The following is a 27,947-nucleotide window of genomic DNA, read 5'->3' as shown; positions in this document are numbered from 1 at the left end:
AGAAAATGAAGGCAGGGAACATGCTGAACCACACTGCCTGAATGAGTAGGATCTGGCTTGGGGCGGGGGAGACTTATTTCCAGGGAAATCAGTGTTTTATGGGGCAGAAATACAGATCTGACGGATATGGGGATTGGAAAGGGGAACAAGCAAGGGCTCTGTTGGAACAGATATGACATCTGCCATGGAGCCCAAAAGCTTTCAGTCGGATGTGGTCCCTCTTGTCTTAGCCAGGGCTTTGACTGATGGCTAAATCCTTTCCACCTAGGGACAGAGTTTGAGTATACCGACTCGGAGAGTGAGATCAAGATCAGGAAGAAGTCACCTTCAGGGCTGCTGCGGGGAAAGAAGGGGCCACTGGAGGCCACCAGCATCCCACCAAGCCAGACCCCCAGCAGCCTCGACTCTGGATCTGGGAGCGCTGACAAGGCCAAGCTTGTGTCTGAGAAAGGCCGCAAGCTGAAGAAATTCAAGTCCCCCAAGGACTTGAGCTTTGAGTTCGGGCTGGAGGCCAGCGATGATGACCTGTGGAACCGGCGCCGGAGCGAGCGGATCTTCCTTCACGACGCCACCACGTCCTCGGCCATGCTGACCCCTGCAGCACCTGCCAGCTCCACACCTGTATCCAAGCCTGGACGCTGTGGCAAGGGGGCACCCATGAGCCCCAAAAAGGAGGGCAGCAAGGGGAAGGACAGGAAGGAGCTAAGCAAGGTGAGGAATGCACTGGCAGAATTGGTGTGGAACCCTTGGGACCTGAGTGTGAGGGGAGGGTGATTAACTCCACTAGAGCAAAGGAGTGTTGAGTCCTGTCTCAGCAGTTGCCCCAGTGTTGTTTGGCTGCCCCTTGTCACCCCTGCCAGCCCCACGTACTCCCAGAGGAGCTGTCGGCCTTGGATCTGACTCATAAGGAGTAAAAACCTGTGTTTGGACAGGGCAGGTTACTTGTGTCATCCTCAGTGTCCCAAATCCATCCTGCTTGGATTGACCAGAGTGGATGATCCTGCATTAAAATGTCTGTGATATCTCTCTCCCGCTGTCTGTATGACCTTGTCTGCTTGCGGAGCTGTGGCCTCCACGCTGGCCTTTAAGGCTGTTCCCCTTTTTTATGGTGGGGTGCCTGAGGGCTGCCCCTGGCTGGTGGTGGCATTGATCTCTGGGTTGCTGGCTCTTCATCCTGGCTGAAAGCTCAGCTTCCTCCAGCTCAGTTCATGGCCGTGTTACGGAGGAGCACTGATTGTGGGGAGAGTTAGACAACGTAGTTTTGACATGAGGCCAGCTGTGATGATCTTGGCGCTTTCAGGGGGAAGGTTTGATAGGCAGGAGTTGCTCTCCGTGGTAATGAAAAGCTCTTCCCCAAATGGGTGAAGCCTGAAAGGAGAGCAGGGAGTTACAGGACGTGGTGTGGTCAGCGAGCTAACTGCTGGCTGAATGTCATCCTACCTGTGCGCAGCCTGCTTTGCTCCACCTTTTCCCTCTCCCTGGGCCTAGATCTTTACCAATCCCCTCTTTACCGATGGGAGTGTTTTCTTTTTATTTTTAGCAGCGGAAGAAGGGTAAAGAAACACCCTGCTGCTCCTCCTCCTCGTCCATGTCTCCTCCTGGCATTCCTAGCTCCCCATCTGATGTTCGTGTGAGCCTGGCAAATGCCCTGAGCTCCACCAAGAAGAGTAAAGCCAAGGTGAAAGCCAAGGAGGTGAAAAAAGAGGTGAGGGGCTTGTTGTGGTCTGGGTGAACTGGAGGGTGGCTGGCTCTTTTCCTGGACTGTTGCAGTGTAAGGGAGGAAAAACAGACATGCAGGTTTTGCTGGGTGTGTTACAGGCAAAATGCTGGTTTGAGAAGCCTACAAATCCAAGGAAGGCTTACCAGGTAATACCTGCTGCTACCATCTGGCATTCATTTGCCTTCATCCTCCAAATGAATGAGCAGGCAGGATTTTCTCTAAGGCCCACCACGGGGTGAAGGGACAGCCTTCATGGATAGCAAGGACCAAGGAGATGGTAGTGGATTTGCCTTACTCGGCACTGGATGAGCCAGGTCACAACTGGTTTCTGCTCCATTGCTTGTCTTCTCTCATAACACACATTACTGCATTTTCTCACATGATTTCTGAGTGTAATGCTTACGGTTTCTGTGTAGCAGCACGAAACAGATCACAGGGCTTTTGAAAAGAAGTAGGAACAGTGTCTGCTGCCTGTTTATTGAAGACAGTCTCAGGTGTTCTGTGCAGAGAGATGGTGGATGCAGAGCAAAGCTACAGCTGTCTGCTCGTCCTGGAGTGACTTGTGGCTAGGATGTGTGAAAACAGCTTTTGGTCAGCTGTCAGTGATGCTTGGGGGTAAACCCAGAATAACAAAGGTTGAACAATGACCAAAAAACAAGTTTGGGTACATCTGCTTACCTCTGTGTGATTAACTTGGCTGAGGATGGAGACAAGTTTGTCCCAATATCCTCAGGTTATTTGTTGCTGGAGGAAGGTGAGATGGGATCAGACAGTTGCCTGTTGTCGCCCAGCTGATGTGCTGCTTGCTCTCCTGCAGAACCGAGGGAAAGGAGGAGCTGTCAGCAAGCTCATGGAGAGCATGGCAGCAGAGGAGGATTTTGAACCCAACCAAGACAGCAGCTTCTCAGAGGATGAGAACATCCCACTGAGCATGCTGGTTGAGCGACCGCCCACACCAGGTGAGGGCAGGAGAGGCCGGGGGGCTAACTGTACAGGTAGAGGGACTGGGCAAGTTTCCCAGGGCTGCTCAGAGGAGGATTGTGCTGCTTTCACATGTTCCTCATGCAAAGCCGTGAGTTCTTGGGGTGGAGATACCACTTCCCCAGTCAATTTGGCTTGCCAAAACCAAGCCTTATCAGAGTGGCCCACTGTGACATCTAGATGAAGCCCAGTCTCTGAGCTGCCCTGTTTTCATATACTGGTATATTATTATTACTAACAAGAGGGGGAACTTTTTATTATTACCAAGAGGGCAAAATTTTCTTCTGCCAGGAGCCAGCCAGAGGGAGGGAGCCCTTTCTGGAAAGGGCTTACTGGCCTTTTCCTAGGGGAGGGTGATGCTGGAAGTGTGAGGTTTCCTTCTCCCCTTGCTGTTGCTTTTTCCTGTATGGTGCTCCCTAATCCTCATCTTGCTCCAACACCTCACAGCTCCCCGCTCCTGCATAATTGACAAGGATGAGCTGAAAGATGGTCTGCGTGTCCTCATCCCCATGGATGATAAGCTGCTCTATGCCGGGCATGTCAAGACAGTGCATTCACCAGACATGTGAGTTGAGGGGCTCCCGTATCCACCTGGGCTCTGCCAGTGAATGGGGATGCAGGGATTGATCCGGGGGTAGTGTAGAACTGGCTGGAGAGAGACTGATGGAGCCCGGCAGGGAGGGAAGGAGAGTTCACTCTGGTTTATCAGTGCTGAGGAAAATCCAGTTACCTCTCATTAAACACTCTCAAATAAACTGGTGGTAGGAGTTAGAGGGAGGTGTTAGCTGATCGGGCTGATGTCTTCCTTGTGCCCTGTATGACTGGGCCTTTGTGTTTCAGATACCGTGTGGTGGTGGAAGGTGAGAGGGGAAACCGTCCCCACATTTACTGCCTGGAGCAGCTCTTGCAGGAAGCGGTACGTGAGGCCAGTGGGTGCCTGTACTTGGTGCCTGAGCCCTGTTTTGGAGTGGAGGAGGCTAGCTGGAAGCCTCCTCTTCGCCGAGCTGGGGCTGCAGGGATGCCCTGGTCCTGCCGCCATGGTCAGTCTGGGCAGAGCTCCCTGTGGTGTGGGTCACTGCCCTGTGGCTGAGCTCCCCACTGGCAGTGGGCACTGGGCCTGTGTGCCAGCAGGGGTAGTCCTTCACGCTACCCTGTGAGCAGGCAGGAAGCCATTCCCCAGCAGGGAAACTGCCCCTTGCCTTCTCCAGAGCTGCTTTGCCTACATGCCACATGTGGTGGGGTGGTCTGTGCTGGTGCCAAGAACATCAGTAATTGCTTTCCTCTCTCCCTGAGCAGATCATCGATGTGAAACCACCTTCAGTGCGATTCCTGCCCGAGGGCACAAGGATTGCAGCCTACTGGAGCCAGCAGTACCGCTGCCTCTACCCAGGGACAGTTGTTCGAGGTAAGGCCACCCTGGCTGCTCTGCGCTGTGAACCAGGGATGTCTCAGTCCTGCGTGTCCTGAGGGATGCCTGGGAAAGCTGTGAGATCTGCTGTGAGTGTCCCGGAGTCAGAACTTGGCCCGTTCCTCTCCTCCAGATCATGCCCAGCTCAGTTGGATGCTGGTTTACTAACATCATGTCGGTCCAGGAGATGCACTCTTACAGGAAGAGGTCTGAGCAATTAGAAGCTTAAAATAGGAGGGGAATTCAACACACTTGAGAGTCAGAATTAACTCCAGGCACCAAAGATTTCTGAGGTTGTGGAGGTTTCTAAATGAGCTACACACTTTGTAGTGTAGCTTTACCTCTGACACATCAGCTCCACCATCTGGTCCCGTTAAAAAGCCAGTGAAGAGCCCTGGACAGCTCTACCATGGCTGGTCTTGCTTTTGGGCTCTTGTTCACACTGTGTGTGTATGAGGGAAGAATTACTTGTTGTAGACCGGTGATGCTGATGCCAGAGAGGGTGGGAACACAGATTATTTTCCTTGGAGAGAAGGTGAAAAGCAGCTTGTGATTGCTGAGAGCAGTTACAAAATGCAGGTTAAAAAAAAAAAAAAAAGAAAGAAAGAAAAAAAATACTGCAGTGAAAATAGAGAAATGAATTTCTGTAAGAATAGAGGAAAATAGGGGGAAGAGGTAGGAAGTCAAACTGGAATCGTTGTTATATTCTGGAGCAGTGCTGCTGACTGGGAAATTTGACACTGGGTGGGCTGGTTTAGTATTATCAGGGACTTTCCGTTGCAGAGCAAGCCTTCTGTGCTCTCCCTGCACAGCCTAGGAAAGGTGGGGCTGGGATGCTTTGGAGCTGGTGCAGGATCCCTGTCTTTCCCCACGTCCCCAGTTCCCTGACAAGGGGTTTGTACCTTGATGTCTGTTCCTGATCCCATCTTCTGCTCCCCCACCCCACAGGAGCCCTGGACCTGGAGGAAGATGGTGACCTCATCACAGTAGAGTTTGATGACGGCGACACGGGACGTATCCCGCTGTCTCACATTCGGCTTCTCCCACCTGACTACAAGATCCAGTGTGAGTCTTACTACTCGGTTTTTTGGATGACACTTCGCACTATGAAATGCAGGGAGTTTCAGGCCACCTGCCTCTGAGATTTTTTGAGATGAGTTCACAGGCTTCCAATCACAAAGATTGCACCATCAATTATGGACATGGGGGGTGGGATATAACCCATAGGGAAAAAGGCCCAGTCCATATTGCAGAATTGATAGTGATACATTTGCTGTGTCCCATCTCTGGTTTGTATGTTATTTGACTGTATTTGTCCATCTCTTTGACCTGTTCCAGGTGCCGAGCCTTCCCCGGCCCTTTTGGTGCCCAGCACCAAGCGCCGTAGCCGTAAATCCAGCAAAGACACTGGAGAAGGAAAAGAGGGAGCTACACTGGGGTCAGAGGAGCCTGTGTCAAAGGGCAAAGGACGAGGGAGAAAGCCAAACGTCAAAGCGAAAGCTGGTAGGTTGTTGCCACTGCTGGACCTGGAGTTGAGAGAGTCCTTGCACAGTTCCCCACCACTCTTCCCAAGTTAGTGCTGTTGTTTGGGGCAAGATTTGGAAGTGAACGGATGCACTGTTTGAGTGCAGAACATTCATGCGTCAGCTTGCTCTGCTGTGGCTGCGGTTTGCAGGAGGCTGTCTTGGAAGCTGGCCTGTGCTGCAAGAGCCTCCTTCTGTCAGTCAGGGCTGCGGAGCAGGGTCTCTTTTTCAGCTGAGCATCTCAGCGGCCATCAGGAGGGCCAAAGATGCAGGAGATCTGCAGTTTGGTTCCCCTGCAGTTGGAGCAGCATTGTTGGGCACTGCCCATCAGCTGCTCACAGGTGCTGCCATCAGGCCAGGCTGTTTAGTAAGGCTGTTCAGTGAGCGGTGAGGACCTGTGTCTCTTTGGGGATACCTAAGCATTCAGGAACGAGCCACCGTTGGCCAGGGACTGGTCGGTGTCGGTGTTTGGTTGCGTATGAGCTAATAAAGCCCATCTTGAGGGCTATCATCATGCCTTGTGTTTCCCTTCCTCTGCAGAAGAGGCTGCCTTGCCAGAAGAGAAGGATCAGGTTGAGTCTTCACCTGTCACCTCTTCAGTCCCAGAGAAGCCAGCCTGCTTGGGCAAGCCAAGCATGAAGGGGTCGCGAAAATCACAACTGCTGCCGACTGGAGGCTCTCCTGCCCCCACAGAGGAAAAGCGGTCAAAGGCCAGCAAAATGAAGATCTCCACTAAGCTGCACAGCCCCCCGCAACCCACTTACCAGCCTGCTGTGTTCGGCAGCATCCTTGGCACGGAACCCTACAGTGACCTGCCAGGGACACTGGCGACCTTCAGCTCCAGCGATGCTTCGGTGTCGAAAGCCAAGGCCAAGAAAGGGCGGCCGACAGAAGAGACACAGGAATTTGGCAGCATGGTCAAGGGTCAGAGGAAGCATGACAATGAAATCCTCATCAAGCTGGACCATGAGGGTGTGATGTCTCCAAAGACAAAGAAGATGAAGGAGGCGATGAGGATGCTGGAGGACTCAAACCTGGCCAGTCGTAGAGATGGCAAAAGTCTCTTGGGGCTAGGCTATTCCCCTGCAGTGGGTGTGGAGGGCAAGCAGAAATCTTCCCGAGCCAAAGCAGCTGAGGGAGACCCTTCCCCTGCCAGCTTCGGAGGAAAGTTTGATGGCTCAGCAGAGAGCCTCACTGCTTCGAAGGACCAGGAGGAAAAGGCAGCAGCTCCAGCAGCCATGGAGGAGTCAGAGAGCAACAGCAGTGACAGTAGCTCAGAGTCAGATGGAGAAGAGGAGGCTGAGAAGAACCGAGGGGAAGCCCAGGACAGCAGCTCAGCCAGCTCGCGAGCATCCACCCCTCTCTCGTCCTCCAACTCATCCTCCTCTTCCTCTTCCAGCAGCAGCTCCTCTTCCTCCTCCTCTTCGTCCTCGTCCTCAGCCTCATCAACCTCTTCTTCATCAAGCTCCAGCTCTTCTTCGTCCTCCACTACAGATGAAGACTCCTCCTGCAGCTCCGATGACGAAGTAGCTGAGGCCCAGCCAAGTTCCTCAGTGCAGCAAACCCTCCCACCCAAGCAAACCAAGCAGGCAGGGAAATCCCGCGCGTCCTCCCACCCCCAGAGCCAGAAACAGCCGGCGCAGCAGCCGGCGCAACAGCCGGCACCACAGCAGAGCGGCAACAAGAGCAGGCCCAAAAAGCGCGAGGGTATCCACCTGCCCACCACCAAGGAGCTGGCCAAGCGCCAGCGGCTGCCATCGGTGGAGAACAGGCCCAAGATCGCTGCTTTCCTCCCAGCACGGCAGCTGTGGAAGTGGTTTGGGAAACCCACACAGGTAAACAGAGCCTCTCCCACTGCTCCGTAGTGCTTGGCACTGGTGTTGGCCTTGTGGTGCCTCCTACTGACGCCTTTCCCTTCTCCTGAGGTGGTGAAACTCTGCTGGCAAGGTCTCCAGTTTGCAAGGAGACTGGGGTTGCCCTTTGCTGTGTCTGGGGGAGCCATCCTGTGTGGTGTGTCCCTCTGCCCGGTTTCCTGCGGGAATGAATGCCTGTGGATGCTGTGGCTCTGCCGACAGCAAAGGGTGGGATGCAGGAAGTGGTAGGCAGGGAAAACCTGGGTGATCCCTGGTTGCTCACCTGTGCGATCCTCTCTTGGCAGAGACGGGGAATGAAAGGGAAGGCCAGGAAGCTCTTCTACAAGGCCATCGTCCGGGGCAAGGAGATAATCCGCATTGGAGACTGTGCGGTCTTCCTCTCAGCCGGCCGCCCCAACCTGCCCTACATTGGCCGGATCCAGAGCATGTGGGAGTCGTGGGGGAACAACATGGTCGTCCGAGTCAAATGGTTTTATCACCCAGAAGAAACCAACCCTGGGAAGAAACTCAACGAAGGCAAGGTAAGCTGGTCCCCTTTGCTGAGAGGGCTGCAAAGCTGCTTGTTCCCTTGTGTTTCCAAGGATGAGGAAAGCACTCGTGGCCCAGTTTGTTACTGGTACTGTAGTGGGGGTGGCCCCTTTGTTTCATGTTGTGGGGAATGCCTGTGGCGTGGACAAGCCTGGTGTTTGCCCCTTGAGCAGGGGAAGGGTGTGTTGGATTGTACTAGGAAGTGGAGACTTCTGTGTCGGTCCGAAAAGAGTCTCAAGAGCCGGATCAAGCCTTTTGCAGTGTAAGAACGCCAGCCCTGGCGCTCAGAAGCACTGCGTTTTGCACACGTGTGCACTGTGGTTTACAGTAGGCTCTTGGTGTTTGTTACCAGTACCTGTGGGCAGGGGTTGAGGTTGTAAAAGCATATGCGGTGGGCAGGAGGTGACAGCGTGGAAAACCAACTAATTCACCTGCTTCTAATTTCTGTTTTCTCTTTTCTCTTCCTCTTGGGCACAGCGCTGGGATCAGAAATCAGGCAGGAGTCTGTCCACAGCTTTGCAGGCATCCAACCAGAGGAAGGACTTTATGGAGGTTGGTGAGGTTGGGAAGGGCTGGCAGGGGATGCTGGGGGCTCCATAGCAAACGCTGCTGGGGAAATGCCCCCCGAGCTTCTCTGGCTCTTGCGTTTTTCCTCAGGTGTTGAGTCGGCAGTGCCCAGGACGTTGGGTGGGTGTTTCTGGGACGGTGGGAGTAGCTACAGGTGCTGGGTGTTGGGAGCACCTGTCCGGCACCCATCTTTGCATTTGCATCCTTGAAGTGAGGATGACAAACTCCTGGCCTCTGTATTCCCCTGCCCACGCGCTTGGTGGCTGTGGCATTCCCATCGGTGGGAGCTGAGAGCGAGGGCTCAGGTTTAGTGTGCTGGGCGGATCGTGTCCGTGCTGCCCCTGCGGATTCCCAGTGTCCCTCCCCTGGGCTGGCAGTGGGGATGCATGGGGAGTTCTGCTTGTCTGTGAGCACAAGCCCTGGCCAGTTGTGTTGGACATTTTTCCTGCATATTGAAGATGATGCTGTAAATGCTGTGAGATCTAATGGCTCCTTTCCATCTCCCTCCACTCCTGTAATGCAGCGAGCCCTCTACCAGTCCTCTCACGTGGATGAAAACGATGTCCAGACCATCTCACACAAGTGTCTTGTTGTTGGTCTGGATCAGTATGAGCAGATGCTAAAGACAAAGAAATACCAAGACAGTGAGGACCTCTACTACCTTGCAGGGACCTACGAGCCCACTACGGGCATGATCTTCAACACAGATGGGGTCCCTGTCATCTGCTGACTGCCCAGGGGACATGTGCCACCCCCTGGGAAGGGACGGGACAAACCTGAGGACGTGCCTGTTCAGACGACATGATTGTTTCTTTCAATGCTCATGACTTCTGTGTCACACTACAGACAGGATAGCGCGAGAGACACGAGGAGGAAGGAGAGGGCTGAAGAAAGGGATTGGGGAAGCAGTTACAGGACTTGAGGAAGATGCCATTGGAGGGGTAGGGGTGGTGCTTGAACCCCAAGGCTCTTCTGGAAGTGGCTTTAAGTAAGGTGACACTTGACCAACTTCTCCCTTCCTCCTTTTGGTCCAGGAAAGCACATGGGTCTTGTGATCATTTCACCAGCGGGCCCCCCCGGCAGGAGGGATCCCTTTTGTGTCATTTGCCCCCATCAGTAACTCGGAAGCCGCCTGTACATGGAAGGACACCCACTAGCCTTCCGTGTACACTCCTCTCCGTCCTTATATTCCCTTTCCTGCTTAGTTCCGCATGACCCTTTAGGAAGGACAGGGTGAAAGAGAAAGGAGATGAGTCTCTCTCAGCGCCTCGTCTCGATCCTCTCAGCGCCTTTTTGCAGTTCCCTTTCCCTGGAGGACCACAGCCGGCAGCGTGGAGCACGAAGGGGCAGAGCTGGCCCCAGCACAGAGATGGCAGAAGAGGTCCGACGGGCTGGAAGGAGCCAGGTGGAAGACAAGCCAACATCCAGTCTGGGATGCTGCCTTCCCACTGCCTCGAGCAAACAGTCTGAACCCACTTTCCCTGTCACTCTGTGTCCCTCCTGCCCTGGAAAGGTGTTGGAGGGAGCAAGCGCGTGGTGAGGGGGTGACATTTGGAGAACAAAGAGCTCGTCTCAGAGTGCGCAGTGAAGTGGGGCAGGAAATGGCTGGGAAAAGCTGCTGCTCGGTGCTCGGAGCAGAGGAGCCCACAGGCTACTGAATTTTGGCATCCCTCGCCCAGCTATATCCCCCATGCCTTGCCCGAGCAGACGTGGAGCTGCTGGGAAGCCCTCGCCCATCATTTGAACGGAGCGGGAGTAGAGTGTGAAGCCCGCTCGTGCCCATCTATGATGTTTCCACAGCCAGAGCCCCACTGCCACCTTGGGCTCGGGGAGGGGACCGTTCAGCTCGCTCCATCCAGCTGGCCAACCTCCCCACGGCTCCCAGCGAGCCACCACCACCGCCCCCTCCTTCCCTCTGCGGAGCTGACCCGCTGTCTCACTCCCACTGGGCACACGCTGGCACCTGGAGCATCACCGCTGCCGCACCGGCGTTGTACCTGGCCCGAGGGGCCACCAGAGGAGAACCATGCAACGATGCAACATCCTTGCACTTAAAACAAAACAAAACTCCAAGAGACGCACTGATCTTTGCAACTACCGACTCGCACTACAGATTGCTAGGACACGGAGCGGGGCCTGGCTCGGCCGGGAGCGACGGCCCAGGCTCCGGTGGGGAGATGCTTACGACAAGGACAGATTGGAAACTATCCGCCCTGGTACCGGCTGCGTACCAGAGACTGGAGGCCAGGGCTCAGGGGAGAGGGACACCCCTGCAAAGTTACCCCTCGTCCTTTAAATGAACCACATGGTGCTGAGCTCGTACCATCTCCACCCCGCGCCACCGGCGCCCCGGCACAGCGGATAGTGACGGTTCTAGCCTGTACAGTTTTAATGTACCAAAAGACTCTTTAGCCCTCCTGTATTATAAGTCTTTAAATGGATTCAACTTTTTAATTATAAATATAAATATAAATATATATATATAAATATAAACTTTTTAAAACTGTGAAAAAAATTATGAAATTATAAAAAAAAAGGAAAAAAACAACAACAGAAATGAACACAGTCTGACGTTTAGAATATTATTTTTTATTTCCTGTTGGATTGTGATTGTAAATGATCTGGGAACAGGCACACCCCCCACGCTCAAAGTGTACTGTACTTCTAGAAGCAAATTGTGTGAGCATATTTTAAAGAGCGAGAGAGAGAGCGCGCGAGAGAGATTTTATGCTAATGTTAAATAGAAAGCACTTAAAACCCACTGCCTTCTATGGAACACAAGGATATTTCAGACAATCGAGAGGAAAGGAGAGCCAGGTTTTTGTCTTTTTTTTTTGTTTTGTTTTGTTTATGTTTTGTTTAAAACAATTTTTTTGGCATTCTGTTTGTTGGAGAACTCCGTGTGATCTTTTTTCATAAAAAAAAAAAATAATTGAAAAAAAGCAACACAACGAAGCATCTTTCTTTGTCTCGCTTGTCCTGACTGCGGGGTTTTTCTCCCCTTGGTGGCAATGATTGCTTTGGGGCTCAGCCCCTGCCTTGTGTTTGGGGAAAGACCCAACCCAGGTGCCGTGTGGCTCTTTGGGGACACCCTGTGGGGTGGCCCGGCTGGATGGAACCCTGAGCAGAGGTCTCAGCTCGCTGGGGCCCGTGGGGCAGGAGCCGAGTCCATCCCCAGCGACCATGCTCATGGCAACTCCTACACCCTGAGCCCTGCAGGGACGATGTGCTGAGGATGAAGCGCTGGGTTTGCTCTTTTCAGTGTGAGCTGTGCCTCACCCAGCCGGGGATGGCACGGCGAGACCCTTTGGTGCTGGTGGGGCTGGGCTGGGGTGCCAAGCCTGGTGCTTGCTGCCCCCTGCTCCCACAGCCTCCAGCCCTTGGGCTCGGTTCCCTGGGAGGCGGCACCCACTGCCTCCTGGCACAGCGAGGTGCAGCCAGTCCCACAAAGCAGCAGGCTCTGCTGTTGGCACCTTCTCCAGATGGTTTCTGTTCCGCTCGGCTCGTTCCCTCTTCCCCTTGCTGCCCACAAAGGTGGTGTGCTTCAGCAGTAGTTTGCAGGCTGGCAGGGGGTGGAGGTTGATGGGACCTGGTGACAAGTCCAGCCACTCCAGGTGACAGAGGGGACCCTGAAGGGTCTCCAAGGTGCCCCAAGCAGCACAAGGGCACCCCAAGACCCGAGAGGACAGGCATTTTGCCAGCCCAGCCCATCAACAGCAGCCAAGTGCCTGCAGTGCCTAGTAGCACAGCTAATGACCAGGCATCATTGCAAAGACATTTAATCTGACGTCAGCTTCAGTTACGTCCCTTGCAATAAATCGCAAAGCTCAGCAGTGGCGCATGGGTGGCCTCTGCAGTGCTGTGGCCACCAGACCCGCCCCTGCCCCGTTGTGATGGGGCAGACCCACAGTGTGTGGCGGGGGGAGGAAGGCAGGACCCTGCCTCTTGACAGTTGGGGGGGCAAAACCAAGACACAACTAAGAAGAAAAAGAAGGAAAAAAAAAAAAAAAAGTATTTTTCCAACCAGCAGAAGTGGATTGGGTCTTCTACACAGCAACTGGTGTCTTCGGGGAGGGATTGTGAGTTATTCTTGGTGAAAACCTGCAGCACCATCAGTGAAAGCTGAGACCTAGCTTCCTAGAGCCCCGGGGACTTAAGGAGCATTTCCTTCCTCTCCTGCGCCTCCTCTTCCTCACCATCCCTCCGTCACCCTCCTCCCCAGCACTGGTCCTCTTCCCTTTGGGATTTGGCAGTATTTTCTTCTTCCTGGCACTGGCTTGGCTCAAGTAGGAGAATACCCCCTTGCCTCCACCGGAGAGCTGCGCATCGCTGATGGGGAGCCCCCCAAGAGCCATGGAACCGTCCTCTGGGGTGTCGGGGGGAATGTCACCCCAAGACGTGGCCCTGTGCAGCGCCTGGCTGGGCAGCACGGGCCCTTTCGGGATGTCACGGCCCCGTGTCAACAGGATGCCGGTCCCTGTCCACCCTGGGGCAGCTTTCCAGCTCCAGGCTCCCTCCCTGAGGAGGGACGTGGGCGAAGCGGGGTGGTGGGGACTGTGGTGGGAAGTGGGTCCCATCTTGTCCCCATCGCCCCGCCCCGGGGCTCAGTACCCTGATGTAAAGGAGCCGTTGGAGGTTTCAGTGTAGAAACAGGTACTGTGGGATGTACTGGTGAGGCTGTAGGCAAAATATGCCACGGCTGAGCCCAGCGTCAGGCCTGTCATGTAGGACACGGTCATGGTGTTCCCTGCAGGAAGGGACATGGGTGTCAGGGTGCTCTGGCCACCCTGCATGGGACTCCCGAGAGGGCTCGGTCCTACCTGCCAGCTCCCGCTGCTCAGGGCTCACTTTGCCGGCGGCCAGGATCATGGGGACGCTGCCGAAGTAGCCGTTGGTGATGCCCATCAGGAGGGAGAAGATACAGGGCCAGGCGGGGTGGCCAAAGGTGGGCCTCCCATTGGGGTAGACACACATGATGAAGAGGGGGATGAAGACCACACGCAGGCAGGAGTAGACGAGGAGATGGGTCCCTTTCCAGTTGTAGGGCAGGGCAGCCAGGATCTGCAGCAAGGGTCAGACAGCATGCTGGGGTGGGGGGCAACATGGTGCCCGAAATGGGGCAACAAGGAGGAGATGAGATGGTGCAAAGACCAACTGCTGCAGGAACCCCACCTCGGCCATGCCAGTGAGCAACCTCACGCCCATTAGATACCCATGGGTGGAGATGACAACTCGGTGGAGCCAAGTGGCTTTGAAAGAGGGCACAAAAAGGAGGCAGGCCCCCACCACGCTGGTGGTGGCCTCTCTCCTACCTTGCCGACGAAGTCGGAGAGGTTGAAGATGGCCATGATGAGGATGGGGAGCCATTCCCCCAGTGTGCAGTTGTGGATCTCCGACTCCAGCCCAGGAAAGAGGCACAGCGTGATGAAGTAGGTCATGGCGATGGAAAGCATGTAGGCCCAGATGAGCCGGGACACGACGTAGCGGTGGAGCAGCATGTCTGGCAGGGATGGGCAGCACAGCTCAGCCGAAACCTGCAGCCCTCCCCTTGCAGAGCCCGACAGTCTTGCCTGCACCCAAAGGGTGGCTTCCAAAGATGAGGTTGTCCCATGGTTTTGGGCAAATTGAGAAGGGGATGACCCTTCCCCAACACCCTGGGCCACCAATTGCTCATTCCACCCCATAAAATGCTCCACAACCATTCCATTGGCCATGGCTTGCCCCTCAAGCCCACCACCAACCTCTGAAGCTGGGCCAGCTCCTCTTGATTTTGGGCCGAGGGACGTCGAAGCGCATGTAGGTGCCGCTGCCAGCGAGCTCAGCTTCGAGGCCCGGGCTGCCCTGGGGGGGGCTCGGCTGCCCCCGCTGCCGGTTCTCCTGGGTGGGGGGAGAAGGGATGCCAGTGCTGAGCTCCAGTGGCAAGAGGGACCCCAGGAGCCAGCAGGGAACCCCCCACCCCTTACAAATTTGGCTTACAAATCGGACATCCTCAGCGGTGACATCATGGTGAACGCGGTAGCCTGTCCCATGGTCACCAGCCCCCCGGGTCTCGGGGAGACCCTTGCAGGAGCAGGCTGTGTAGTAGCGGACGAAGCGGGTGCGCTTCACCAGGAGGTGGAGGATGAAGCACGTCAGCTCCATGCCAATGGAGATGAAGAAGAAGATGACCGTGTTCGCCTTCTCGTCTGACAGCAGCAGCTTGGTAAAGATACGACTGAGCGAGATGATGACCCCGGCAGTGCCTGGTGGCATGGGAGAGCTATCGGCACCGGGTCCCGCTGAGCCCTGTGGCTCAGGGACCCCCGTCAGCCCCCACCATGTGGATGTGATGCCTCCAGGTGTGGAGGAGCTACCAGCAGTGATTTTGGGTTGATGAAGCTGGCTCCTGGCAGACATCCCGCCCCCCCAGCTCAGCGAGGCAGTGCAGCGGGTCTTGCAAGTGATTTAGAAACCATTAATCACCCCATTATGCTGGGGAGCACCCTGGGGAGTCCCTGATCTGCTGGCAACCCGGCTGGGCTGTGCTGGGGACTCACTGGGGCTCCCGGAGAAGGCACAGGAGGGTCCCCCCGAGCAAGCCCATGTGGTCAGACGTGGACGCGGGCAATGGACACAGGTACTTACTCTCGCCAGTCATCACTCCCTGCGTGTAGCGCTTGGGCAGCAGCCCCGTGTAGCCGTAGAAGCTGGATTGCTGCACTTCAGGAGAGACACACCAAGGGGAGAAGGAGGGATTATTGCTGCAGCCGAAACGCCGGACAGGGGGAAGAAACCCCAGTGGGAGCCCATGCGTGGTGCCATCCGGGAGCTGCATCCTTCCCAAACAGCCGCTGCAGTACCCGAAGCCTCCTTGCCACAAAGGCAGGGAGGCTTGTTGTCCTCCCTGGATGCCCCACCACGGCTGTTCCCACTGGCCACGAGGTGCAGAGGCTTGGGAAGCCACCATGGCAGCCCAGCTGAGAGCAAAGCCATTGTGGTGGCCCAGATCAGCGGTGTTGGGGACCAATGCAGCGCACTAGTCCCACAGTGCTTGGACAGAGGTGGAGGGGATGGAGCAGGGACACAAGGGTCACCTTCATAGCAATCAGAGCAAGAGCTTGTCGCAGGAGACCATGGCTCTTGGGGATGGGAATGGTTGCCCCCCAGCACCAGCCGCTGTCCCACATACCTGTGCAGCCAAAGGCCACCACCCCGACAGCAACCAGGTTGATGGCGTAGGCTTGCCTGCGAGTGAAGAGCTCCAGCCAGACGTCACAGATGCTGACAAAGAGCAGGGGCCCCAGGGCAAAGAGGTAGCCTGCAGGTGGGAAACAGAGGTGGGTGGTGGGACAGCACAGGGAGTGCCAAGGGGCATGGGGACCTCCACTCACCCACAGAGATCCGGGTGTGCAAGCTCAGCAGCTCCACCAGTGCATTGTTGAGGATGACGGCCGCCAAGGCCACCAGGATGTAGGTGAGGCTCATGTCGAAGACGATGGAGGTACCTGCAGAGGGTTTAAGCATTGGATGACAGGGATCTGGCTCCCCTGGAAGCATAGCCCACCTCTCCCCAAGTTTGGGGTGGCTGAGAAGTGCTGCAGATGCTGGAGACCTACCTGGGTATTTATGGTGCAGGTAGTCCACATCGGTGATAAAGCTGTTGTATGGCAGGAGGAATCCCACCCCAGCCAGCAGCATGGCAAAGTAAATCCCATGGTATCGATCCTGGGGCTCAGGATCCTCTGAAACTGCTCCAAAAAGGGAAGGAAAGAGTAAGATACATGACAGTGGCACTGCTGCAGCCGTGGGACCTGCACCCATATCCTCAGGGCTATGAATGATGCTTCCACATCCTTTATGGCAGACGAGGCTGTCCCACCCACAGCAAGCAGCCCAGTGCCCTGCAGATCTCACAAACAACCCCAGCCCTGAGAAACTCCTTCCCTAAATAAAGGCGTTGCAATGTGAGACCCAGGAGACAGGAAAACACCCAGGCTTCGTGGGGTTAATGAGTTTTAATTGCAGTCAAATAACGTGAGAGCCAGGCAGAGTAGGTAACAGGCAAAGTCAAGGCGCAGGAGGGGTTGAGGGGGGTGGGGGTGGACAGGCTGCCTCAGATGTGGAGCAGGGCTGAGGTGAATCCCGTGAGCATCCCTGAGACCTGCACGGGAAGGGCGAAGCTGCAGGCTGGGCACGAGCCAGGGCATGAACGCTCAGCTCCTGGCCAGCCTGCAGAGCCCACCGCCGTGGGATGCTGTGGCAGCTCACATGGGTACAAACAGGTCCAAAAAAGGCATTAGGCAATCTCAGGGCATTTTGGGCCATTTGTGGCTATTAAACCCACCCCAGGAAGCTGCTAAATGGGTGGGAAACCAACAAGGAACGCAGCTCCTGGTCAGGGCCGTGCCTGCCCTTACCTGGCTCCATGAAGGTGAGGACGCCCTTGGCCTGGCTGCCCCGCTGCAGCTCATCCTCCTCCAGCTGGTAGCTGTCGAAGCTGAAGCTCATCACCACGTTGCCCTCCGGTGTCCCTGCTGGGCTCAGCTCCTTGAAGCGCTCGGCTCCCACCGAGCCCATGGTGGCCACCCTGGGAGGGAGAGCGGTGACACCCCCGGGGTGCACAGCTGGGTCACGGCTCCTCTGTCGCCCCCCGCTTGGGCATCATCCCCGGGTGATGCCAAGGGTCTGCAAGGGATGGATGGTGGGTGGGTGGCCCTGAGCATTCACCACCTCACCATATCCCTCTGGCTACTGTGTTTTTTCCACCTGGAAAGATGCTTTCCCCGAGAAGAGCAGGGATCCCTCGGCCTGCTGGGCAGGAGGATGGATGTGGTGTGGGGAGCAGTGATCGGAGGGATCCACGTGAGCCACCCCGGAGGCACAGCGCTCGCCCCAGCCCAGCTCAGCACCTACTGGGATGCTACCAATACCAAACGCTGCTGCAATTTCCAAAAGCAATTAAGAGAAATTAATGGGTGAAAGCCACTCATGGAGGGAGGCTGCTGGGGAAGATGCCGGCTGCCTTGGGAAGCCCTTGTTCCCTGCAGGCAGCAGATGGTTCCTCTGGTCTCTGCCCTTTTTCAGCATCTCTGCTGCCCAAGGCTGGGGCAGAGCCACTGGCAGGAGCAGACACACTCCCACAGCCTTTTCAGGGAGAGGATGGGATGCGACCTGGCTTTTCAGGTGAGCATTTTGGATTTGCTTCTCTGAGGGAACACAGCAAGCAGGGAGATGTTCAGGGAGCCGCTGGAGGGACCCCAGCAGCATGCCAGAGAGGGGCTGCACCAAATACATCCCAAAATGAGCTCCCCAAACACCTGGCATCCTCCAGCAACCCTACCAGAGCCACCCAAAACACAGTTCATCCCTCCAGTTCCACCCCAGGCCAGGCCCGGGGGAGCAGCCCGGGGCGGTGGGGGTGCCGCTCTGTATTACCGGTGCCAGTCGCTAGATGCCAGCCTGCCTCCGTGCCCACGGACCACCCAGCCGGCCGGGGGGGGTGGGAAAAATCACAAAAATTCTCCTCCAAGGCAGCAGGTTGAGGCAGGCAAGGGAGGGAAAATCGATGCTGGTAATTTCTGTGGTCTCCCTGCCAGACGTGGCGCTTGCAGGAGCAGAGAGGCTTTGCGGCATCTCCCTGGCTGCCAAGATGGGCGAGATGCTGGGGGGCCCTGGGGTGGACAGCAAATGTGGTGCCCACAGACCTCGTGAGTGCAGCCCTAAAGCCCAAAATACATCTTCTCGCCGCAGGGACAGGTGGCACGGAGCAGCATGGCACAGCCCGATGCTGCGCAGAGGCCACAGTGCTGGTGGGGGCCTGGATGGGGCCAGGCTGGGGTCCCCACCCTGTGCCATGCCGGGGGGGCCCCAGGACCTCCCTATCCTGGAGCCCCGTGGGCAGGACAACCCAGCAGGGCACGTTTTGGCTGGGGACACCACTCCATCCCACTGCTCACAAAGGAGCTGGCTGTGATCCCCTTCACCAAGCACCCTTCTGTGCCTGATGCTACCCCAGGCGCTAAAACCCAGTGGGAGGCATCTCCCAGGATGCCGGGAAAGCCTGTTGCAGGGTTTTTCCATAGCGGAGATCCCAGCTGGAGAACACGCCGGCTGGAAACACCCCGTACCTACTGTGACCCAAACTTCCAGGGGCCGGGAGCGGAGCGGGATGCGCTGCACAGGCACAGGGCTGGACCAGCCCTCCGGCCCCCGCCCGCTCCGAGCATCCCTGCATCGCGGTAAAGCGGCTTTTCCCCTCCCTCCGGCTTTACACCCGTCTCCGCGGTGTAAACTTGGCCCCTGCCGCCCCCCCCGGCCCCAGCGGGGGAGGGGAGGGGGGTCCTCCATCACGGCCAGGGGTGGTAGGACAGAGAACCTGCAGGGCCGGGCAGAGCGGGGGAGCCCCCCGCTGCCCCCCAGTGCCGGCTGAGCCCCGGGCACCGCAGCACCCCCCCACGCCCCTCCCGCGGGCAGAGAAACGGTTTTTGCTCTGGCAAAAGGCCCCCCCGACATCTTGCAAGCAGCGAAGTTGCAATAACCGAGGGGCAGCCAACCCCCCGCCCAGGCTGGGGCATCCCTCCTCGGTGGAGGGAGAGGGGGAGATCCCGTGCCCGGCCGCGCCCGGGGCAGGATGCGGGGCAGCCCGGGGAGGAGGGAGGGCAGGGGGCTGGGGGGGGGCGGTGTGAGGTGTCTCCCCGCAGCTCGCCCCGCACGCAGCCGGGCCCGGCCGTGCCCAACAGGTCGGCGGCGGCTCTTACCTCGCTCCGCCGCGGCGGCTCTGCGGCATTGGCGCTGCCCCGGCCCCGCTCAGCGCCGCCGGCCGCCGGCCCCCGGCCCCGCCATGCCGGAGCCTCCGCCGGGCAGCGGGGGCGCGCAGCGGGGGCGCGCAGCGGGGGGTGGGGGGGCGCGGGGGAGCGCGCAGGGGGCCGCCGGCGGCGGGTGCGGCGGCTGCGATCGCGGAGCGGAGCGGAGGCGGCCCCGGCCCTGCCTCCCGCCCGCATCCCCCCGCCTCCCTTCACTCCTCCTCCGCCCCCCGGGGGGCCTGGCAGCCGGGGAGCCCCAGGCCCCCCCGCCCCCAGCAGCCCCGGCCCCCGGGCGGGAGGTGTCTCTAGCCAACAGAGCACATTCATACCCCTGTCTATAGGTACCCTCCATAGGTACTGCCCATAGGCACCACCTGTAGGCCCTTTAGGGTGGTTTTGAAGGCCTGGAGCTAATTGCAAAGAGATTAATTAGAAAGAAAGCCCAGGTCATTTCATTTAGGACAGGAGCTTTGCAGGGACAGGGTCCTTCCAGACCTGGAAAGGGGCTTGGCAGGGTCAGCATGAGCTGTCCGATGGATGACAGATGGACAGAATAGATGGATAGAAGGATAGATAGTTGGACAGACAGCAGCCTTGATGGATGGATGGACAGAAGGACAGATGGATGGGTGGGTTGCAGCTTTGGCTGGCAGAACGCAGCAATCCCACAGCTTTTGGGGGAAGCAAGTGGGGGGGTCTCTGTTCCCCAACATACCCAAGGGGTGGGAGCAGAGGAGGAAGGGAACAGTGTGGGACAGTGGGGACATCTATCCAGTGAGAGGACGTGTGTCCCTGAGGAGGGTACTCCAGGCAGGGATGTCATGGGTGTCACCACCCCTCCTGAGCTGGGTGAGCTGGCCAAGGCCGCAAGCAAAATCACAGGGATTTGATGCTGTTGTTTTTCTCTCGCAGGAGCAGCAAAGTGCAGGGGACACAGAGCAGGTGCCCCCTTCCACCAAGGACTGGGTGAGGGCCCTGGGGGACCAGCCCTTGCTGGGCTCTCCCCACCTGGAGCATGGGAGGACGGTGGCTGTGGGAGGGAGAGGTACTGTCCCTGCTCACACGCCATGGCTGCAACGCGCCGGGCTGTGAATTAGGATCTCGCAGTCAATAAATGCTGTGTTGTATAAATCAGTGTGTGGGGCCGGCGGGATGCGCTGCTGCCACTCACACCAAAGGAAATTAGAGACAAAACCGGCTGTGCCTCCTCAGCCGCCCTTCTGCCGGGAGCAGGGCTGAGCGAAAGGTCTCTCACAAATTCATCGCAGGGAAGAAAACAGGCCAGGTGGAAATTTCCATCTTTTCTCCTTGGCTGAAGTAGCTGGAGTTTGGCTCAGAGCAAACTAGACTGCTGTGCTGAGTTCTGCCTGGAGCCAGGGGCTCGGCTTTCCCTGCTCCCCCTTGTCTGAGCACCCACACAGCTCAGCGCACCAGTGCAAGGCAGGGACTTTTTGGGCTGCTCGTTTTGGTTGGGTTTGTTCAGCTCTAATTTAGTAGCGTCACTGTAAAATCTCAAAGCACCTCACTCCTCTTGGGGTATGCCCCCTCTCCCTGCACCAGATTCCATCACCCCTTCCAGGTACTTTGGAAATTTAAGAAAAGGGGGTGACTGTGGTGGGGGTTCCCTGACTGTGCCTGCTGCTGGTTGGCACCCAGATGGTGCAAGTGCTCTACAAAAAGAGCAGGATGAGCTGAAGCATATGTGCGCTCGCCTTTTCACGGCTCGCCGGCAAGGCCCTGCTGCTCTGTGCTCACCAGGCAGCATTACTCAATGCCTTCCGCAGGGATTCTCCCTGCGAGCTGCTGCTCCCCATCCTGAAGCCACAGCTACGGAGCCAGGGGAGGGGGGGAGGTGGCCCTTAAAAATGACTGAGCCCAGGGTAGCATCTCTGCTCCCCAATGCTCTCTGAGCCACTGGGAGATGCTGCGACCGAACACCTTGTGCCAAAGAACAAGCCCCTGACTTTTACCATCTACAATCATGACCTCTTGATCCCTGTTCTGGGGAACGAGGGGGTTTCCTTGCTTCTGCTGTGGGTGCAATGGGGACATGCTGGGGTACCTGAAGAAACTGCTGTGGCTTGGAGGGCTAGGGGGGACCACAGGGAGGCGAACCTATCAGGGTGAACTTCTCAGAGTGCTTTTTCTCTGATTTTCCCATCCCTAAGGGCAGCGTTAGACCCAAACCACACTGTCTGCCCTCCCAAGGTGCCCCACCGAGCATGAGCAGGCTCTGCCCAATGAGGGTATGGGGGCAGGGGGTCCCGTAAGCTGGGCTTTCCCTGAGTTCTGCTGGGCTCTTCAATTTTTTACACTGGCCCTGAATAATTCAGCCTTGATGTAGCTGGCTCGAGGTTGGTGAGCTTGGATGCTCCTTGGGTTTCTGCTTGACCCACTTTAACAGCCAGGAAAACCTGCCAGGCGTGATGCTCCAGGTGCAATGGGGCAAAGCTGACCCAGACACCCTGGTCCCCGTGGCAGGAGGGACATCCCACCCAAGCCCCATCCTGGAGTCTCTCCCTGCAACTCCACACCCAACAATGTGGGCCACAGAGCATCCCTCACCCACACCACGGCTTTTTAGAGGTATTTTTGCCTTCTCCCCTTTTCCTGTCTCTCTCTGCTGTCCCACAGCTCCTGACACGAGTGGGTGCATCCCAGCAGTGTTTGCTGGATTATGAGGAGGGATTTGCTCCGCTCCATGAACCAGTTAACACTCTGTGGCCACCATGCCATGGCTCCTTGCTATTCAGAGACTCACCTTGCTTTCCTGGAGCCTGCTCGAACGCTGATTAATCCCGCCAGGCAGAATAAGACGCTGCTGATTCATTTGGCTCAGGGACGTTGGATTAGGATGGTCTCCAGAAATCCCCTGTACTGTTTTTTTTCTTGCCCTTCCAGCGGAGTCAGGTTTTATTAATCATTGCTGTTGTGGAGGTGAGAGGAAGGAGAGACCTTTCAGGTGTCTGCATTCCAGTGTACTGCCAAAACCCTCAAGCCCCAGCTTTAAACCCTTGGGGACCGTGGGAAGCAGCTGTTCCTTCTGTCCCCATTGCGGGCACAGCCACAATCCACCCCATGGTTGTTGTAGAGTAGCAAAACCCAACTCCTTAACCAAGCTGTGCTCACCCTGCCAGGGAGCTCCAGGCATTCTGTGCCCAATGCCGCGTCCCCTCTGCACCAGCCAGGGGGGTGACACTGTACCTGTGACTGCTGAGCAGGGTGGGGGGGCAGGCAAAGATGAAACATCTGAGCTCCCCCCTCCCACACCCCCACGCTCAGGGCTCCCAGGAGTGCTGTGCATCCATCTCTTCTGCTTCACAGGAAGGGGAGGCTGTTCCCAAGCCTGCAATCCCCTCTTGGAAAAGCTCCTTTAAATAGCATCGCAGCCTTCGCCATCCTTCCCACAGGTCTGCTCCCAGTGCCCACCAAGCGTGCCGTGCCAGCACCGGGAGCATCCTCAGCAGCGCCGGCTTTGCACGGAGACGGTGGAGATTAATCAGGGATGTTGTCTCTTGGCTGGAGTCACACTTGGGGATTAGCAGGGCCTGCAAGAAGCAGAGAGTAGCCAGGGAATTTATTTGATGCAAGTGGAGGGGTTTGTCACAATCCGATTGCAGGCAAACAGAAATCCCTGGTGCTGGCAGGAGCTCGGCACTGGAAGCCACTGGGATTAACTGGGTTTTTCCCAAGCCTTGCAACAGGACTGAGGTGGGAGGAGGAACCACTCTTAAGTCCAAAACACTGGGTTTTAATGCTTCAGGGAGATGCAGGGGCTGAGCTGAGCACCAGCTTTGGGGCACCTATCCCTCATCTTGAGGCCAAGGACCAACGTCCATGCGGATGCCCTGATTCTCCTGCAAGGGGTTACTCTGTACATCCCTCCCACTCCACATCAGCTAAACCAGCCTGGGAGAGCTGGATAAACCGAGAGGATACCCACAGCCTTTGCACTACCTTCCCCCAGCCCCCCACCTTCTTTGTTGGAGCAGATTTGCATCCATCACTAATTAATCCAAGATGAGCTGCTAATTCAGCTCCTTGATTGCAATTTTGCATAATTGCTGCATGCACAGGCAGAGCTGCAGGACAGGATAAAAAAAGGAGACAGTCAGTGGCAGGTGTAGGGGAAACAAGGGCCGGGAAGGGCCGGTTCAGCTTGCTCCCACTCACCGGGCTATTTAAAGATCCAGGTTGAGGGAAGAGATATTGCTCTGGAAGGAGAAAACGGTGACAGCCACCCCTGGATGGGGTTTTTCCCCCAATCCTGGGCTTGCAAAGGGCCTTGCCAGCAGCTACAAGGGCTCCTCTGGCAACAAGGAAACCACAGGTTACAGGCAATACAGCCCCTTTGGCTATTCCCATCATGCTGCCCTCCTCCCCATGCTTCCTTTTTTCCAGTGTCCAAGCAGTTGTCTGTAGGTTTCAGAGTGAATGCTCCACCAAGGCGAGCAGGGCAAATGCATCCCTCAAAGCCAGTGCTCCAGGCTTCTAACCCACCCACCGGGTACGTGAGACCCTGTAAAAACCCCCGCTCCAAAACAAGACCCAGCGGACAGCAAGCCAGGCCTGCTGGCAAGGTGCTTTTCCTTGGAAAAGCAAACCAGCGGTGCAAGGGAGGCCGGGCAGCATCACCCAGTGCCTTGGCGAGGGGCAGAGCCCCCAGCTGAGCCACCTTAAGCCTTCAGTGGCACAATTAGCAAGAAAAATCTGCTTTTCCTGCCAGCAATGCGCAAAGCCATTCCACAGGGCTCTGGGGGCAGGTGGGCACCCAGGCACAATGCACCCTGCACCCCCACTGCCACTCGGGCAGGCAACGGGCACGCAAATTGCTGCAGATATTGGCTTGGGGATTATTTTCCCACCTTCCTCTGCCCACATCCCACCCACAGACATCCCCCCCCAAGTTTAACACCTCCACGCACCCCCAGCACCCTGAAAGCTGAGTGACAGGGCAGCAAACAGCGGCAGACAGCTCAGCCCCGTGCTCCCCATTCACGTTTCGCCCTGCAAAAGAAAAGAGCTACTTTCAGCTCCAGCCTTTTCTCTAAAAAAATGCATCTCCCAGCCTGGGGGCCCCTTCCCCGGCCCCACGGCGAGGGCTGAAAGGGGGCTTGGGCAGCCAGGCTGCCCCCACCGCCCCTCTTAATCAGCCAGGGCATGCATGAAGCCTAATGCCGCCGTGAAGATTTCGGCACTATTGACACACACGGCGCATTAAACGCCTTACGGGGGATTTGCATAAGCTTGGGGAGGGAGGAAGAGCGTGGAGGAAAGTGTCGACAATGGGAAAGTAAATGCATTAAAGTGCTTAGGGGAAAAAAAAAAATCTGATAAAGGAATAAACCAGTTAAGGGAATATATTGCTCATAGCCTGGTTATTCAAATCCTGCCTTATAGGAAATCCTCTTAAAGTGATCACCTGATTCTGTGTTAAATTCCTAATTGAATAATAAAAGAATTATGTATTTCTTCCATAAAGGCACAAAGATGGGAGCCCGTGTGGTGGTTTTCTTGGCGGGGGGAGGTGGTGGTAGAGGAGATGCCAGGAGAGGAGTCCTGGGCCAGCAGCACCATCCCGGAGGGATGTGATGGGAGATCTGGGGAAGAGGGAGGATACAGGTGCTGGGAGAACGCCTGGGGAAGACTGCAGTGCCGGGTGCCTTTGAGGGCAGTGGAGAAAAGCTGTGCTAGGATGGGCTGTGGAGTGATGGTGCCCAGGGGGAGGAGAAGGACCCAATGGATCTCCTGGGATCCTCCAGCCTTGGCTGCTGCGGGGCTCACAACGGATGAAAACACACCAAAGGTGACTCCTGCCCTGGAGCTGCAGGGAGCACAGCAACTGCAACCACCCAGCATCTGGGCAAAGGGGAGGTTGGAAGGGGTTACAGCAGCCCCGAGGAGCAACGGGGGGGCCATGGCCAGCTCCGGGGTAACCCTGCTGCTGCCACAGGTCCTGCAGGAGAGGCATGGCCGCCCCTGCTAGCTTGCCCCCCAGTTTTCCCAGACAGGGCTGAGGGTGATGCCTGCATGGCCTCTCCTGCCTGCTGCTGCCCTTCCCCCTGCCTCTGTGCTATAAATAATATGCAAAAAAAAAAAAAAATTAAAAAAAAGCATCACCTGGCAGTCAAGAGGTGAGGGAAAACAGCAGGACTGACATGCTCCAAACCCGCAGCCTGGATGGGGGGCAGTGGCAGGGGGAGAAAAAGAAACAAAAGCACTAAAAATAGCCCTGGGAGCTGCTTTCTTCCCAGAGATCGTTTTTCTACCCAGCTGTTTCATTTCATAAACAGGATTATTTATTTATTTCTCCCCTCTCTTTACTCCACTTTCTTTTTTAATTCAATGCTACCAATTTAACCCTCCCACATCTCTTTTAAAAGGAAGTTAAAAAAAAAAAAATCAAACCAAACACAAACAACATCCAAAATCAAGAAAGAAAATACCACCCCCCCAACCCCCTTGATCACTTCAGCAAAGGCTTGCCTTGCTCCAGCTCTTTATAGGTAATTGAATATCCCAGAGTGCATCTGCTAATGCAAACTCCAATATAAATAAGTGGCAGCGGTGAGTGCAGGGAGGGCAGAGGCAGCAGCTGAGAAAACAAAACAGGCAGCACCCAGCAAACCCCGGCCCTGGCCCAGCTTGGGGGCTGCCAGAGGCTTTTTATTAGCTGGAATTGGATTGCTGGAGCCAGGCTGAGGCCCGGCACCTGGGCGAGCACGGGAGCTGGGAGGCAGGGCTTGCAGGGAGATGGTTATTGAGTTATCCTCACCCCAGCAGCCCCTCCAGAGCCAAGCTTGCACACGGCAGTAGGGCACAAAGCCCCCCGATTCCCAGGGGACACCTGTGTCCCCCTTAGCCTGGCACATCCCCTGTGGCCAGAGCAGCTCCAGCTGCACAGAGGTTTTGCATCGTTTGCATCCCCGGCAGAGCCTGTACCTCCCTGATTCAGCATCCTTCAGCAGCAGCCAGGGAAATCAGGGACGACATGAGCCCTTAATTTGAGCCTGCAGAGGCCATCTTTCTGTGTGTGCGTTGTCTTGTTTCCAAATAGACTTTTAGTAACTAATTTCAGATGGTAGAATGACATTGCTACATCATGACCTCTTGAAATGCAAATTGCCTTATACCCTGGGAGAGATGAAAGGTTGTTTCCCATCTGAAACATTAAAAAGGAGTGAGGTAACGCCTCCTGGCTCTGCCTCCCTGTTTTTATTTTCAAAATTGTTTTCAGGTGAGGAGAGAAGAGATGCTATCTGTGATTTTGCCGGGCTTGTTGCCCGTACAGAGCAAGCGTGGAGCACCGAAGGACCACCAACACCCCCCCTTTCCCTACAAACCAGACCTGCTCCAGACTTCAGACCACAGCAGAGGTTGTGGGGCCAGTGAGGACCAGAGCTTTGCTCCCTCCTACCACAGGGCTCAACTTCTGAGCCCAGTTTCCAAAGCTGCAATACAATTTGCTCAGGGAAACATGGCAGAGCAGCGGTACAGTCACTGGTGTAAGGACACAGCTAAAGGCACCACCGCTCTGCTATGGCTTGGCCCCACCGCTCTGCTATGGCTTGGCCCCACCACTGCCCCCCAGCCCGGCATGGCTGCAGATCAGCTCCATCCCCAGCCTGCCAGCAGCTTGCCCCCGCAGGGGCCTTGGGGCACACAGCAGAGCCCCTCTGCCTCACCGGGCAGCTTTGGCTCAGTGGCTCGGTTTGGGCAAACACAGACCAGTTTGGTTTGGTTGGTTGTGGATGGTTCCCCACACACACCCCCAGCGTCTTGTTCTGCTCTGAGTCATGGAGCACCAGCGCAGAGAAGGTGCCCTGAGCATGCACAAAAGGTGCTGCAGAGCTCTGCTGCAGGAGCGGGCAGGGACATGCTCCGGGAGGGAACAAGAGAAGGAGCAGGGATGCAGTGGGGAGAAAAGGCTGAGATGCAATTAGGGAAGAGAGGAAAGGGCATGGATATTGCAGGGGCAGGATGCAGGGATGCTCCCGGGGAAGGGAGGGAAGCACACGGGCGTTGCGGGCTGGGATGCGGGGATGCTCCCGTGCACACTGCGCACCACCATCTAGCGGCTGCGCGGCCGCAGAGCGGGGCCCCCCCTCCGCCTTCCCCATCCCAAGGCCCAGGCGTCCCCTGGGACAGCGCTCCCACCGCCCTCCACAGATAAAATAAAATTACCAGCCCTGATGTGGAAGCTGCCGAGGAACCAGACGGTGAAGTTCCAGAAGGGTTTTGCAAGCACCACTTGCCTGGCCTGAGCAGCAACAAGGGAGATGCTAAGCAGGTACGTGCCACACTGGCACCCAAAAGTGACAGTCTGCACCCACTGGATGGACAAGGTGGATCTGCTCAGGTGGACAAAGCGGATCCATCCCTTGTGTCACTCAGTGCTCCCCAGTACAGCCCCCCACCTGGACCTGTGCAAACACAGGTCTCGCTGGGCCTTCCTTGCCCCGACAAAACAGCATCCAGATTATCAAAACACTGCCAAAATCCTCCATTTTATGGATTTACCTGCACATAGCGATCTCCAAATCCTTTATTATAACCTGTAACTTA

At 56.5% G+C, this 27,947-nt stretch overlaps 2 protein-coding genes across 6 annotated transcripts in view; one reads left to right on the top strand and one right to left on the bottom strand.

Moving 5' to 3' along the window:
- TNRC18 (trinucleotide repeat containing 18) overlaps positions 1–11,487 on the top strand; it is a 59,254-nt gene extending 47,767 nt beyond the window's left edge. For all 4 annotated transcript variants that reach the window (XM_056336054.1, XM_056336055.1, XM_056336052.1 and 1 more), the window contains 12 exons: positions 269–711; positions 1,541–1,705; positions 2,538–2,679; positions 3,149–3,266; positions 3,542–3,617; positions 3,998–4,106; positions 5,058–5,174; positions 5,448–5,612; positions 6,173–7,467; positions 7,791–8,027; positions 8,512–8,586; positions 9,125–11,487. In XM_056336054.1, coding sequence (XP_056192029.1) covers positions 269–711; positions 1,541–1,705; positions 2,538–2,679; positions 3,149–3,266; positions 3,542–3,617; positions 3,998–4,106; positions 5,058–5,174; positions 5,448–5,612; positions 6,173–7,467; positions 7,791–8,027; positions 8,512–8,586; positions 9,125–9,331 — 3,149 coding nt within the window. In that variant the 3' untranslated portion in view covers positions 9,332–11,487. The remainder of the gene's footprint in view (positions 1–268; positions 712–1,540; positions 1,706–2,537; positions 2,680–3,148; positions 3,267–3,541; positions 3,618–3,997; positions 4,107–5,057; positions 5,175–5,447; positions 5,613–6,172; positions 7,468–7,790; positions 8,028–8,511; positions 8,587–9,124) is intronic.
- Positions 11,419–22,263, bottom strand: SLC29A4 (solute carrier family 29 member 4). Of its 2 annotated transcripts, none has more exons than XM_056336063.1 (11): positions 22,144–22,263; positions 16,998–17,167; positions 16,197–16,328; positions 15,972–16,085; positions 15,770–15,898; positions 15,226–15,300; positions 14,578–14,843; positions 14,343–14,478; positions 13,914–14,101; positions 13,422–13,662; positions 11,419–13,348 (listed from the first exon to the last, which is right to left on the bottom strand). In XM_056336063.1, exons 2-11 carry the CDS (start codon positions 17,155–17,157, stop codon positions 13,206–13,208), a joined length of 1,584 nt encoding a protein of 527 aa, XP_056192038.1. In that variant the 5' UTR covers positions 17,158–17,167; positions 22,144–22,263; the 3' UTR covers positions 11,419–13,205. The 2 variants fall into 2 exon arrangements, with proteins under 2 accessions (XP_056192038.1, XP_056192037.1); XM_056336062.1 differs by lacking the exon at positions 22,144–22,263 and adding an exon at positions 19,338–19,513.
- Positions 22,264–27,947: the final 5,684 nt, after the last annotated feature.

The sequence above is a fragment of the Falco biarmicus genome, chromosome 4 (assembly GCF_023638135.1).
Source record: "Falco biarmicus isolate bFalBia1 chromosome 4, bFalBia1.pri, whole genome shotgun sequence".
NCBI classification, from domain to species: Eukaryota; Metazoa; Chordata; class Aves; order Falconiformes; family Falconidae; genus Falco; species Falco biarmicus.
Note: the sequence above shows the minus strand (reverse complement) of the source record. Positions and strands in the feature narration are given on the sequence as shown.

Bases quoted from the DNA above. Each gene is read 5' to 3' on its own strand.
- SLC29A4 (XM_056336062.1), bottom strand. From the start codon at position 19,366: ATGCCGCAGAGCCGCCGCGGCGGAGCGAG. The intron at 15,301-15,769 runs GTATGTGGGACA...TCTCTCCTGAAG, and splicing joins GGTGGCCTTTGGCTGCACAG to TGCAGCAATCCAGCTTCTAC. The intron at 13,663-13,913 runs GTAGGAGAGAGG...CCCTTGCTGCAG, and splicing joins TCTCCGACTTCGTCGGCAAG to ATCCTGGCTGCCCTGCCCTA.